This window comes from Peromyscus maniculatus, chromosome 3, assembly GCF_049852395.1.
Source record: "Peromyscus maniculatus bairdii isolate BWxNUB_F1_BW_parent chromosome 3, HU_Pman_BW_mat_3.1, whole genome shotgun sequence".
Classification (NCBI taxonomy): Eukaryota; Metazoa; Chordata; class Mammalia; order Rodentia; family Cricetidae; genus Peromyscus; species Peromyscus maniculatus.
The window spans coordinates 16,566,890-16,581,999 of NC_134854.1; the positions used below are offsets into that span (position 1 = coordinate 16,566,890).

The window sequence follows — 15,110 nt, forward strand, 5'->3', positions numbered from 1 at the left end:
ATCCATAAAACACAGCTGATAGACTTCAAAAGTATGATGTTGAGTAAGAGACAGACAAAAAGAAACACATTGTATATGAATAAAATACAATAGCCAACAAAATTAACCTGTGAACACAGAAGTTCAAACGTTGATATATTAAAAAGTGGCATAAATTGATAGGTTATCAGATATAAGTTTTTTGTATAATAGAAATTATATATAACTTGTTTTGGATGGGTCTTATTAAAATATATTAAAATTAATATTTCATTTAATTGCACACATTATATTTGTTCTTTATACTCATAAAAATTGCATTTCATTGAGTCCATTTGCACAGCAAGGAAGGCTTAAATTAAGTAGCGAGGTAGGAAACATGAAAAGGTGAAAAAAGAAGAAAGCAGTAATCCACATCTGCATTTGAGTCTCGATCTTACTCAGTTAAATTTTAGAATGTTTAGGGGCCTTAGCTTCTCTAAAACCATGAAACAGCAAAGATAATTCTAAGTCACTACCTTGTACTGTTGCTGTGCAGACAAAACATTAGATAGTACAATGCATAGCACAGAGCACTTCCAGCTAATTTAGTCAGTAACCTACATTCCTGGTAGGGGGATTCCTTTCTCATTTCTCCCTCTCCCCATTTCTGGCCTTGTCCCCAGTCTTATTCCTCCTTCTATTCAAATTTATAGTCTCTTAATATTTGATATCAACATTTATATAAATACATTCATTTGTGATTGTAAATCATGGAGAACTCAAGGGACTTGCAAGGGACAGGCATAAATAACAATAGAACCCTGAATAAAGATTGTTTAAACTATATGGACAAACCAGCAAGGCTGGGGCTGTGAGTGCACCATAAGACCCAAGCCAGACCAGGGACAGCTGGTGCATGAGCTATTCAGTTGGAGGCAGGCCAGGAAAAGGAGTTGTGAAAGCTGAATACCAACATCTGGAGCAAGTCGTGCCAGTGTGGATGAATAGATTCAGAGGCAGGAGATGGGCAAAGGACCTTACCAAGCAAAGGTCATGTGTGATCTTCATATCAAGAACCAGGCCTAGTAATGTGAAGATGAGATTAATCTGGTGTAATTTTAGTTTTTGTTGTAACTACCCAGCAATTGTTTAAGAACTATGTCTATAATATCAAAGATTGTGAACAGTTTTAGATGAGCAGTGACCTGAGAGTTCCTGTAGAAATGAAAACACACTATTTTTTTTATATTTGAAGTTTTTGTTTAGAATTTTGCAGTTTAACACAGTGTATACATCATTCTTATTCTTCCTTCTCCCAAATCTTACTTTGTGACCCATCCACTCCCTATTAAATTTAAAATTGAGTCCATTTTGTGTTACCATATATATACATATATATGTATATATAACCTCTTGCTTTGTTATATATAAATTTTATCCTTTGAAAACATCTGAGGATGTGACATTTAAAATTTCAGTTTATTCATAATATCCAATACATAGGAAGATTAGGAGACAATAGTTACTTGGGGCTAAGGTGTGATAGAGATGTTGAACACATCTTATAGAAGAGATTGTCTTCTAAATGCAGTGTCTGTTGGCCTCATAGCCATGCCAAATAGAGCAGACTGCCAGTTTCTAGAATAGTTAAGAGAAACTCACTGGTTAGTCACATTCATCAGAAAATTTAGCAAAGTTCTAAACTATCATGCATCTGGCACAGCAAACTGACAAGACGCAAACTCATCTGAAAATTGATCTAATATGTAATTGGAGTCTTGTATTAGATTATCTTACGTGATAACACACTGACAAAATGTTTCTAAATTTCTTTTATTCCCCCTCAGATGCAGTGATAATTTAATGCACATTTTAAAATGTGGAATGAGGGACTCAGTGGTATCCATCGCCCTAGTCCTATTATACAAGTTTCTCTAAAATGATACATAAGATGATTTTTTCCATACCAAAATGACAAGAATAAAACCTCCATAATAGACACCCATCAGGGAATATGCTCAGATACACATCTGTTTGCACACATTCTGATTCTCCTCATAGACATATAGGATTCCAGATGCTTCTGAAATTAGATGCTGAATTACAGGTAAAGGAACAGCTGCCACACAAGAAGGGAGGCAAATTTGCACACTTATAGAGCAAAAGGTGATGTGAATCTTTTGACGGTTTAAAAATGTCCAGTCTACTTTTTCGTTAAGAAATTGTGCTTGCCTTTGCACTTCTGTTTCCAAATAGAAATAACCGAGCTAAGAACAGAAATATTCTAATCTACACATGGCAAGATTAATAACTCCTGTCGGGAATATGGAGGCTCAAATATTTCAGCCACACAGACTTACATGAAGGCCAACATTAGCTGCAGATCTAGTTTCTGAAAAGCAGAACACTTGAGGCTCTAAGTATGATGAATATCATTTGTAAAATCACGTATAAAATCTATCAATATAGGAAAGCCAAAGGATGATTCTGTATACTGATTTGACACGTATGTCAACACAGGAGCTGATGGTAAAAGTCAGTGCCATAGGTCAATAACTCAAGGGTAGATGTAGGATGAAAGAAGACATCAGGTTATGAGATTTCTGTATGCACATGTCTGTCGACTCTTAACAGCACTATGCCATTTGTACTTCCTCCTGGTCGTCAAAAATCTTCAGATGCATTGCTAATTGCAGGCCCACCAACTCAAAGCAAAGGAACTTTGCAAATATCATCTATTGTACAGCATTAGAATCATTCTTGACCAAGTTACCACTTCAAATTATTTTTGTGAATTTCAAACATGAACACTGCACCTAGATTTTTTTTACCCCTCTTATCCTCCTCCAACTCTTCCTTTGTACCCTTTCTCTTGGACATACACACATATACATACTTATATATCCTATGGACTTCATTCAGCTTTGCTCATATGTCTTCATGGCTAACCACTTGGTGTTGGTCCTATTGTGTTGGAGCTAGTCCCTAAAGGAAAATGATTCTCTCTCTCTCTCTCTCTCTCTCTCTCTCTCTCTCTCTCTCTCTCTCTCTCTCTCTCTCTCTCTCTCTCTCTCACATCAGTCACTGCTCACCTGCTTAGTTGATCCATGGACTTTAGAAAATTTGAGAACTTTGGGAAATATCCCCTCTCTGCATTATGTCAACTCATTTTGTCATTATTCTCATCATGTTCAGGCAACTGTGTACCACTGACAGTTCATGGATGTATGTAGCTGAAGTTTTCATATGTCCCGGCCAGCTGGCAGTTGGGACAATCTCTCTTACTTGCCAGTTCTGCAGCTGCACAGACATAAGAAAACACACAGAGGCCTATATTAATTAAAACTGCATGGCCATGCCTCAAGCCTTTTGATAGCTAGCTTTCATATCTTTAATTAGCCCATAACTATTAATCTATGTATTGCCACATGTTTCATGGCTTCATATGCATCCCGTTACATGTTGCTCCATGGATGGTTGGCTGGTGTCTCTCTCGGACTTCTTTCTGTCTCTCCCTTTAATTTTCCTGCCTGCCTCTAAGCTGCTTTGCCATAGGATAAACAGCTTTATTTATCAACCAATCAGAGTAACACATATTCACATGGTACATTCCCTCATCACTTCCCCATTTCTTTCTAAACAAAAGGAAGGTTTTAACTTTAACCTATTAAAATTACATATAACAAAACAGTTATCAAGCAAGAATTACAGTTACAATATCTAGTCTATTTGTATTTTATAAAATTAAAGAAAATATTTTATTTAGCCTATATTTGTGAGTCCAAGGTTTTATATCTACCTTATCACTTATCATAACCAAGGAAAGCCATAATTATAACTATCTAGTCTTCAACTATATCAAAGACCTCAGAAGGATATAATATTACCTAAGTAAATAGGAGGAACATTGTAAGCAACTTCCAAAAATCTAGAATGATAGAGACAGTTAGCTACCTGGACAGTCACCCAAATTCTGCAATGTTGGAGCATCCATATTCAGCCTATAGGACTAGAGTCTCTTAGCCACTTTTCTCTGTGTCCTGTAGAATGTCTGACAGTTTCTTCTGTGAAGCAGGAAGCTGAAGGACCATCTTGCCTTGTAAAGTTCAGCAGTCACCTTCCTATGGGTCCTGTATGTCCAGTCAATACAATGTTTTTCAAGCAGTCCAGCCAGGCAAGAACAGTTTCTTGCCTAAATGACTATTTTTGCCAAGAAGAAGATAAACTCCATATGGAGGGGCTTCGATGCCCATCTTTCACTTTGAAGTAAATTAGTGCTGCCAGGAGCAGGCATGTCTCACTGTCCAGAAAGTATGTGTTGAAAGATTTTAAATGTCATATTCTGTAGGTATTTGAAGCATTTGAAGATTACTTACTTAACTGAATTATATCTATGTATACCTAAGAAAACTTAACATGACTACAAGTTTGATTATCATAGATGATTAACTATTAATCTGTATTTCTTAATTATCATTACAATTTAAATGAGTTACATAAACATAATAACTTAAACAAGAAATATACATACAGTATAATAAAATTAACTTTAAATTTGTATCAAACTATAGCAATGTAAAACATTTTAAACAAGTTGCTATTTAAAAGTAGGTTCAATAATCTACCCTTTCATCCTATCATATCTATATCATCTCCCCCTTTTTCTGTTAGAAAGATTTTGACTATGACCAATAACAGTTTGTAACTAACAACCTAAACAAAGAGAAACAACCATAATCCATTTGTTGGGAATGTGGGCATTGTGTTCTAGGCTATTTCCTGCTAATAAAGGGCACTGTATTCTTATGGGGATCCTCAGAAAATTTGAGATAATGGTCAAGTCCAGCTATAACCTTTGTTGATTGGCACCATCTGTTAAGGTTAAGGAGGTCTTACTTGATCAAATCTGGTCCATCTTAACCTGGAACAAATCCATAGCCTCTTGCTTCTTGTGGAAACAAAAGGAGAGCCTCCTTTCCAAAGCAACTTATCCTTAGATCCAAATTTTGAAGTAAAAATACCTTTAAAATATACATATTGGTTTAAGTGAGCATCCTTTACAATCAAATATATTTCTGCAGTTAAAAATATCAAAGACAACACAATCCAGATTCTCTGTGTAATATCCATCTTTATGTGGCTTATTTTTCAATTATTATTACTGTCCCTTTAAAGACTTTATTTTTAAAACTTTCTATTTCTTTATACAACTGTCTCTGTTCCTTTTCCTCTCTTCCAAGCCTACATACATTTTTACACACACTGCAAACCATTTAAAGTCAACGTTGCAGAGAAACCTTGCATGACTATCCAGGCAGCTAGCTGTTTCTGTCAACTCACATTTTTTTTGGAAGTTGCTTGTTTGCACTTTCTGTTTTACTAGGTAATATTATTTCCTTCTTGGGTCTCTGAGGGAGTTGAAGATTAGATCGTTGTAGTTACAGCTTTCCTTTTTAAGAGAAATTTCAGGAAAGAAACTCACTAAGGAAGTGTAAAGTATATAGATTTGAAAGACATTATAAGATAGTTTTCTGTTGGTAACACAAGTTAGGATAGAAAGTGAATTAGGTACATTTTAGACTCACCAAAATAGAATAAATAATGGAATATTTTCTCTGAATTTGTCAAATACAAATTGACTAAACATTGCTGATATATTTATTGCTTATATATATATTTTATATAGTTATTTTACTTATTTTATATATTTTTTCTTATATTAGTTATAACTTTTTTATCCTTTTTTTATTTTTATTAGACAAAAAAGGGGAAATGTGTTGATATTTATATATTAATAAATAAAGTTTTCCTGGAGATCAGAGGAAATAGCAAGCCATTAACACAAAAGTCAGGCAGTGGTAGCACACGTTCTTAATCTGATCACATGGTAGACGGGGTGTCTGTGTGTTCAAGGACACACCAGGGGACAGCCAAGTATGGTGACACATGCCTTTAATCCAAGTACCAACCACAAAGACCTGGAGGTCTAGGAAGTGAGATACCTGGGCTAACAGCCAATGAGAGGGCAGAACAGCAAGGCAGTAAAGGCACCGGTAGATAAGAAGTAGCTCTTTTTGGAAGCTACAGTGAGGTGATTTAAGGTTCACTGGTGGCTCTCACTATTTCTCTGATCTCTAAGGCTTTCACCCCTGTATTTGGCTCCATGTTTTTAATTTAATAAGACTGCTTAGAAATTTGGCCTTGTCATGTATATTGGTCACTGTGTAAAATCACGAACATGTGTCTTCTGACTCTTACAGCCTCTCTGCTACATTTTCCATGATGTTCACTGGGATTTATTTAAGTCGTTATATTGTAAATGTATCAATTGAGGTTGATTGTATCATGGAACCTTATTCTCTACATTTGATCATTAAGGACTTCTATAATATTCCCCATCTATTACAAAAAGAAACATTTTTATGAGGGGGTGGGAACTAAATTTATCTGTGAGTATAGAATAAATATTTAAAATGCAGGTAGGAATTGAATTAGTTTAGAATATGGCAGAACTTCTTCTCTGGGGTCCATAGCTTCTCCAGCCATGTGTAATTGAATAGATAGATATACTTTAATAGGCATGAATTCCTTTCTCTTGAATGGGCCTTAATTTCAACTACAGATATATTGGTTACCCACAAGATATAAGTGTCAGTTTTACATCCTTGGCTATATTTTGCTGACTGGGATGCTGTGCTTCTTAAACATTTACAAGTGTTTAGAAATACCAATTGGCCTTTCCACTAGCAGCTTGCTTATACTATGAGAGCCAGGGCTCAGGAAGCAGCCTTTCCTCCAATGATATCCTCCAAACCCTCTATTTAAAATATGTGGTGACGCCGGGCGGTGGTGGCGCACGCCTTTAATCCCAGCACTTGGGAGGCAGAGGCAGGCGGATCTCTGTGAGTTCGAGGCCAGCCTGGGCTACCAAGTGAGTTCCGGGAAAGGCGCAAAGCTACATAGAGAAACCCTGTCTCGAAAAACCAAAAAAAAAAAATATGTGGTGACTTCAGCAATAGAGTCTTAGCTTCAAGTACTGGATGACAGCATGAACATGAACCAAGAGCGCTCAAATGAAAGTGGAACTGAAATAGATTTAAAAATGTTCTTCAGCCTTAGTATTTTTGTAAAGAGAAATCAAAACCACTCTGAGATCTGACACCAGTCAGATCAGCTAAGATAAGAAAACAAATGACAACAGATGTTGGTGAGGATGCAGGAAAATAAGAACCCTCATTTGCTGTTGGTGGGAATGTAAATTGATGTTGCCACTCTGGAAATCAGTATGGAGAATATTCAAAAAGCTAAAAATAGATCTATTATATGACCCAGCTATACCACACCTTGGCTTATTCTGGAAGGACTTTACATCCTGCTCCACAGAAAGTTGCTCAACCAAGTTTATTGCAGTTCCATTTACAATAACTAGAATTTGAAAACAATTCAAATGTCCTATTATGAATAGACACTGAAAATATGGTGCTCACAAATAATGGAATTCCATATAAATGAAAAGAAAATTAAGTCATGAAATTTTCAGGTAAATGGATGGGACTGAAATATGCTAAGTGGAGTGACCTGGAACCAGAAAGACAAATACTGCTTCTCCTCTTTCATTTGTATATTACAGTTCCAAGTCTTTAAATTTAAGTATATATCCTGGGGGTAAGGAGAAGAAGGAGCCCTGGAGAATGGGACAGTAATAAACAGGTGCTGCAAGGCAAGGGGTGTATCATAGAAATGGAGGAGGACTTAACTGGGGAGAGGGAGGAAGGGAAAACAGGATAAAAGGAGTAGGGATACATAACAGTAAGGATGTTTGAAAGTATTTTATATTAGTTTATAAGCTTAATTAAAATACATATATAACACATGTCTATATTCTTTAGGGGAATTGCATATGTGGTGATATTTCTTCCTCTAGGGCTTTGCACTATTTCACAAAAAAACCCTGATGCTAAACATGGGAAATGCCCTATCATGTTGTTTGTTCAGGGGACTATAAGTGTCACCTCACACAACATAGTACTAACTTCTTACATGGAATAACAGAGACAAACCCATTTTATGTTCTCTTAAGATCCTATCTAGCAAATTTTCAATTCCTCTCAAGTTGGTATTTATTGGTTAAATAAATATCAAGGTTAAGCAAATAATCTGAACCTGCAGCTGAAGAGATGGCTCAGAAGTTAAGAGCATAGTGTCTTCCTCCAGAGGACCCAGGATTCATTTCCAGCACTCACATGGTGGCTCACAACATCTGTAACTCTAGTTCTAAGGGATCTGGAAGGCACCAGGCACCTACTTGGTACACAGACATATATGTATGAGGAACAGCCATATATAGAAGCAAATAAATAAATAAATAAATAAATAAATAAATATTTCTGGTAGTGACAGGAAGCTGTTAGCTGCTGCATGGATTCTGGGAGCCACATCTGGGTCCTCTACAAAAGCAGTAAGTGATTTTAGTCACTGAGTCATCTTTTCAGCCTCTGAATTTACAGTTTTAAACATAATTTTCTTTAAGCATGACAGGAAAATTGCATCACTTACGGGTTGGATATTTTATAATAATTAAAATTTTTAAATTTTCTGTATATGTGACAGTAACAAACAATAAAAATAAGTGCAAATATAAATAGGTAAATAAATTTGAAAAAGAAAACAAGCACTTCACCAAAGAACATACACATAGAAAATTAGTCCATTACAATATATTATCACAAGCAGCTGTAATGATAATGAAAAATTTATAATATTAATCAATGCTTCCTGTCAGCAAAGATTCAGAAAAGTCACAATTGTATGTTACCAATACCACCAAAAATTGTGTTTGTAAAACAGTTTTATAGAAAGTTAAAGCTACAGTTATGAGGATTCACAGTGCTAATGGGTGGCTATGTGAGGGATTGCCATAGAGAATGAACAGGTCAGTACTTACTGGGTCAGGGAACAGAAGAAAGCTGCAGCTTTAAGGGACAACACAATGACTTTTGGAGACAGTGGAATGATTCTACATTTTGTTACAGTTATAGTAACAGAAATTTATACACAAGTTAGACACACTAAACTTTACACGATGTCACAAGACTTCAAGTGCAGTACTTTTTTTATTTTCTATTTTTACATATTATTTTAAATTTTCATACAAATATACAATGTATCTTGGTCATATCTACCCCCACTCCTTTCTTTCAACCTCTCAGACTACCCCAAACACATATTCCTCCAAACTTCATGTCCTCTTTGTATTTATGTAACTCACTGAGTCCATCTAGTGTTGTCCATATGCACACAGATGTGGGTTCATATACATAGGAGTATGCCAATAAAGAAGAATTACATGCCTTCACCCAGCAGTCTTCAACTGGCAATATTTCCTTATTAATGTACATTAACATTAAAACAAATTTTTATTTGACATAAATTGTAGTTGTGATATATCACATTTCATTTCAATGGCTAAATGAAGATAGATGACTATAAAATAAAATTTGTTTACAATGAGCTTGCAATTTATTCAAGAATTAGATTTCTAAGCCAAAATATATAGTATACTAAAGAAGGTAGAAGGCATATTAATTAAAAAAATAAGGTTAAATATTTTAATTTATACTGAAATATTAATTTTTCATCTTTCTGTTTTATAAATACTATAATATATGTTATCTCAATGCCAACAGCAGACATCTGAACTTGTTAAAATTATTTACATTTTTGTCAAAATTGAAACATTTCAGAATGTATAGATTTTTGCTAAGTTTGAATGAATCCAATTTTGTAAGACTATAATGCTTACACTGATTGTTTGTACTAGGACAGGCTCATAGGGTAGAGGAAATTGGCTCAAACCAGTTGCTAAGACATGCACATAATATACTTCCTTATGAGCCAATCTGAAGTCTGCCTGAGGGCCTAGCAACAGATGCTGTCAGAGTTTCTGATCATGCCCAGCAAATGAGGGATGACCACACAACCACCAGATTGGGACATAGCTTGGGTGCTGGGAGGAGGGTATATATGGCTTTCCCCATTATTGAATAAATGAGCCTGCTGTTTGCCTTCAACTGACTCTTGATGTCTTTGTCATTGATGCCGCACCTCACCTCCTCTCCTGAGGGAGCCATTAGCATACAGCAACATCTGGCACCTGAATGTGGGGCTTCTGTTACTTTCTCTTTCCTGGTGCAGATTCTGATCCCCTCCCTATTTCACTCACAGTGCTTCACAACATCCCCAAGATGGTGAGAAGGCCCCTCAGTGTTGTGTTCTTTTGGTCCCTTCAGCAGGTAAGCATTGGGATTCCCATTTCTTTCCTTCTTTTGTGTTGTCTGTCATGTTTGTGTACCAATCCCATTAGGAAGGCACATTTTTTTTGTATGTTTCAGTTCACCCAGAGCCTCCACATAAAGATTGACCCCCTAGGATGTGGAACCAAGGCTCAACTCCAGAACCCCATCCCTTGTCTGCAGACACCATGTGGCCATAGGGCCATGGCCTGAAAAAAAACACAGAAGTCGCCCACTAAGCACAAGACATAAGGGTCCGATACAATTTCTACTTCTGTTGACTGTCATCTTCTCTCCTACTGTTGTTCGCTTGCTGTTTCCCTATAAAAGATAGGTAATCTTTTCATCACCCCCACCCCTTCCATGTCGGATATCGCTATGATATCTGATGAGGAGGAGACAGACAGTTGGAGCCCTGCAAAATCTATCAAGGAGAATAGATCTGTCATTAAGTCATACACTGCTCCCCACTCTGCCCCATCACCAGCACAGGTGGCTACATCTCTGCTGGTATATTATTAGGATGATCTACCCCAGTACCCACCTGCCTCAGGAGGTGGCTACTCTCCCACAGTGCCAGGAGTCTTACGACCCTCACAACCTGTGCCACTGTCAGTCCATTGGCCCATAGACACCTTCCCAGTCAACGTGGGCCCAAATGCCAATGCCCAGCCCTGGATTCCCACCCCCATGGCTGATCTCTTCCTCATCCAGAAGGCAGCCAATGAATCAGGCCCAGATTCCCCCTACTTTCAGCAGGTCCTTGCTCAATGTCCCATTTAGCTACAAACTTATTTCCATTGGTACCATTTGCTTAATGCTGTGTTGGAGTATGCAGTCTATGATGATCAGGCAGAATCCCAGGCCAGGATGAACATCTTACTTAATGTCCCAGTGACCTATGGTATCCTTACAGGGTGTGGGGAATATGTTCATCCTGTGCACCAGGCACAGATTGGCTTGAATGCCTATTTTCAAATGGCTCTCAAGGACCTCAGAGACTATACTTCCCAAGACCCCTTGGCTTACTTTTGCAATCCCATCCAACAGCCAGGGAAGCTCTTCACCAACTTCCTGTCCCATGTCAATGAGGCAGTAGAGCACAGAGTAAATGCAGGGTCCCACTAGAGATACGATGATTAAACAACTGGCTGGAGAGGGGCTCCATGCACAAACCTGTAATGCAGTTGTAGCCACATACAATGAGGATATTCATAAATGGGTGCAGGCCACCAGAGATCTCAACCCAAGTGCAGGTCCAATTGTCACTGTCACTGCCTTCCTGGCCACTCTCCTTGCTGACAGGCCCTGTGCCAACAACACCTTTGAGATGAGGAACTTTAACTTAGCAGGCCAGAAGCTAGCTAAATATATCGAGGGCCCATTGTCAGCTAAGTTTCACATTGTTCATCACAGTTAACACACACAGTTTTCCAATTAATTCAGACAAGGGCCTAGTAACAGCTGCTGTCAGAGTGCCTGATCATGAGCAGCCAGTAAGGGATGTCTATGCAATGCCACCAGATTGGGACACAGATTGGGTGCCAGAAGGAGTATATATAAGGCCTACCCCATTATTGAATAAACAAGTGAGTCTGCTGTTTGCCTTCAACTGACTCCCAGTATCTGTGTCATTGATGCTGTGCCTTCTCACTTCCTCCCTTGAGGAAGCTGTTAGGATCCAGCAACAATTGTGGAAATAACTCTCAACATAAAATTTGTCTCTATAATCTTTCAAGAAAAATTTATCAGGCAATTTTGGATTTTCAATACAATTCTTATACCAGGGATGAGTCAAAACAGATTGTCACAAACACCACATTCACCAGTATAGCAAGAATTTACTGACATGAGGGTTGGAAGTCACAGGTGGTATTAGCACTCTGATGAGGCCATGCTGAGTTGAAAACTGAGAGAGAAGCAAGCAGAATGGAAATTGTGTGCTTGCAAATTTAGAGCACAGGGTTTGAGGTTTGGTATAAAGTCCCGCTTTTGTCACCTCAATACTCTTGATCATTCTTTCATTAAAGTTCTATGCTGTGGGATGGTCTGTATGTCAAATTACTCTGTTTGGTCAATAAATAAAACACTGACTGGCCAGTGGCCAGGCAGGAAGTAAAGGCAGGACTAACAGAGAGGAGAATTCTGGGAAGTGGTAGGTAGAGAGAGACACTGCCAGCTACCGTCATGACAAGCTGCATGTGAAGATGCTTGTAGCTACAAGCCATGTGGCAAGGTATAGATTTACGGAAATGGATTAATTTAAGACATAAGAACAGTTAGCAAAAAGCCTGCCATGGCCATACAGTTTGTAAGCAATATAAGTCTCTGTGTTTACTTGGTTGGGTCTGAGAGGCTGTGGGACTGGCGGGTGACAAAGATTTGTCCAGACTGTGGGCAAGGCAGGAAAACTCTAGCTACAGTTGTATTTTGTCAGAAGGGTCATTTGGAATTAGGAAACATAGGCTAAATATTTGCTGTCTTTTGCCCACCCCCTGTTCTTTATAGTCTTGTTATAAGCAATCTTAAAGATGTATTGTAAGCATTAAAGGTCATTAAAACACAGAAGATCTAGGAGTATCTTGTCAATGATAGTATAAATTGAAGGTCCCAAAAACTAAGAATTATTTCACCAAGAGCCAGGTTTAAAGAGAGACAGTCACCAATGGCATTGTAAGCAACACAAGTGTCCAAGGAACCCTGTAAAGTCTTTTGTTATTCAAACTGTTTCCCTTTGGAGAACTATTCATTCTGAGAGTAAAGACATAAGAATATAAAAGAAAAGAGGTTAGCTCATACAACCCTTCTTGAAAACAAACTGAAATCCAAGAGTATGGAAAAATACAGGCATATAATTAAATAAATTAAAACATTTGTTTAGTTTGCAGTAGTTTTAAAGTAAAATACAGTTTCAAATATGAGCTATAAATTTCAGGACGATTTGAAAAATAATTATTATTCATTCATTTTGCCAAGTGATGGGTTTCATAATGATATTCACATTGCAGTATAATACATCTAAACATTTTCACCCCATCATTCACTCCTTTTCCATTATTATTATGTATAAATGTCCTATCCCATATAAGAGAGAAAATATATGAAATGTATTTTCTGTCTGCCTTATTTCATATAAGATAATGACCTCCACTCCCATATATTTTTCTATAAATAATAATATTTGTTTATTTGTGTGTTCATGCATTCATGTGTGCATGTATACATAAGTGCGTGTGTATGTGTACATGTATCATGGAACATCTTTGGAGATCAGAGAACAATTTATACTAGTCAGCTCTTTTAACTTGTGGGTTGAGGGAGTCAACCTCAGGTCTAGGTGTGGCAATAAGGGCATTTCCCAGGTGTTGCCTTTGCCACCTCCCATGAACTTTCATTTCACATTGTATCTTAGAAATTCTGGAGTCAACTCTGACGGGGGCAGATCACTGACTCTTCCTAATGCAACTACCAGTAATTCTTTTGGATTCCATATGGACCTGGAAGGTAATATGCTGTTTTGACTCCAGTGCTGATTCTGCGTTCTCGTCTTTGGCCTGGGAACACTCTTTTTGAAGGATCTTCTATTACATCTCAAGAATTGAAGGAAGCCAGGATGGGATAAGAAGTCATGGTCTTTGCATTCACTTTTCTTACTTGTTCTTTATAGACCGATGAATTATGAGTAGACCATGCCACTCTTTTACTCCTAACCTCTCTTGATGAATGTGCTTTGTAAAAGAAACAGTATAAATATAGACTCATCTCTACAGCCTGATTTTATGACAGGTCATTTATCTTTAACTGTCTTCTATGAGGCAATTCCATCCTCCTAAATACTAATCCACTTTTTCCTGGAAATATAATTGTCAGAAAGTAAGTTTTGTGCACAAACAGCATTTTAGTTTACCATCGCTTGAAGGGTAGATAGGGAATCTGCTAAAGGCTAATTACTATGCACCATGTTCAAAATTAATTAAATTGTGTTCAAATGGAAAGTTCCATTACATAAATCTCATGAGTATTTATCATTTTAGGACCTTTGCTTACTTAATAAAAAATGATACATGTGGAATATGTAACTAAAATAGTCCAAAGTAGTAGAAAACACACAAAAATATTCTAAAATAAATCTCCTCTTTATTTGTAAGGACACATGGTCTACAGTTTAATAAAATTTTAAGCACAAACACAATGCTCAGTAAACCACTTCAGCTTACTTATCTAGTGTAACTGAAAATGTACACTCTTTGAATACCTCATTATTTCCTATACCACCAACCTTTTGAAACCTGTTGTATTCTCTTCTATAAGCATCACTGCAAATATAACACAGTGAAAATCAAGGAGCATTTCACTTTCTGTGGTTTGTGTTCTGAGATACTTTGCCCTGGCAGATGAAAACTGGTACTAGTTAATGATGACATAGAACTGAAGTCATAATAACCAAGATTACACAATGTTTTATTACAAAATTAACAACAAAATTATAGTACTTGAATACAACCAAACCAGTGATTCTCTGTAATTTGGACTAGAAGATGGATCCAGAAAAACAAAGACTTCATCCAAGTTGGAATGTACCTCACTTATCTCAGTATAATGTTTAACAGTTTGTATATATATATATATATATATATCCCTCATCCCATGATTAACCATAAAGTTAGAGTCCATTATAAATGGTTTTATCTTATACAAAGAAATTATAGCAAGATATCTTAGGAGAGATCATGAAGTCTTGATTCAACAGAAGTTATTATATTTTGAACTGACTCCATATATCTTGCTTATTTTATTTTGTACAATGTCTTTTACATTCCTGTATATTGGTGCAGATCACATAAATTCTTGCTTTTA

At 36.9% G+C, this 15,110-nt stretch overlaps 1 protein-coding gene across 1 annotated transcript in view; it reads left to right on the forward strand.

The window, feature by feature from the left end:
- The window catches only part of LOC143272116 (uncharacterized), a 157,763-nt gene extending 146,727 nt beyond the window's left edge, over window positions 1-11,036 (forward strand). Inside the window, exons 3-4 of the mRNA XM_076565952.1 lie at window positions 10,156-10,253; window positions 10,776-11,036. Of these exons, the coding sequence (XP_076422067.1) occupies window positions 10,156-10,253; window positions 10,776-11,036 (359 nt within the window). The remainder of the gene's footprint in view (window positions 1-10,155; window positions 10,254-10,775) is intronic.
- The last annotated feature ends 4,074 nt before the right edge of the window (window positions 11,037-15,110 follow it).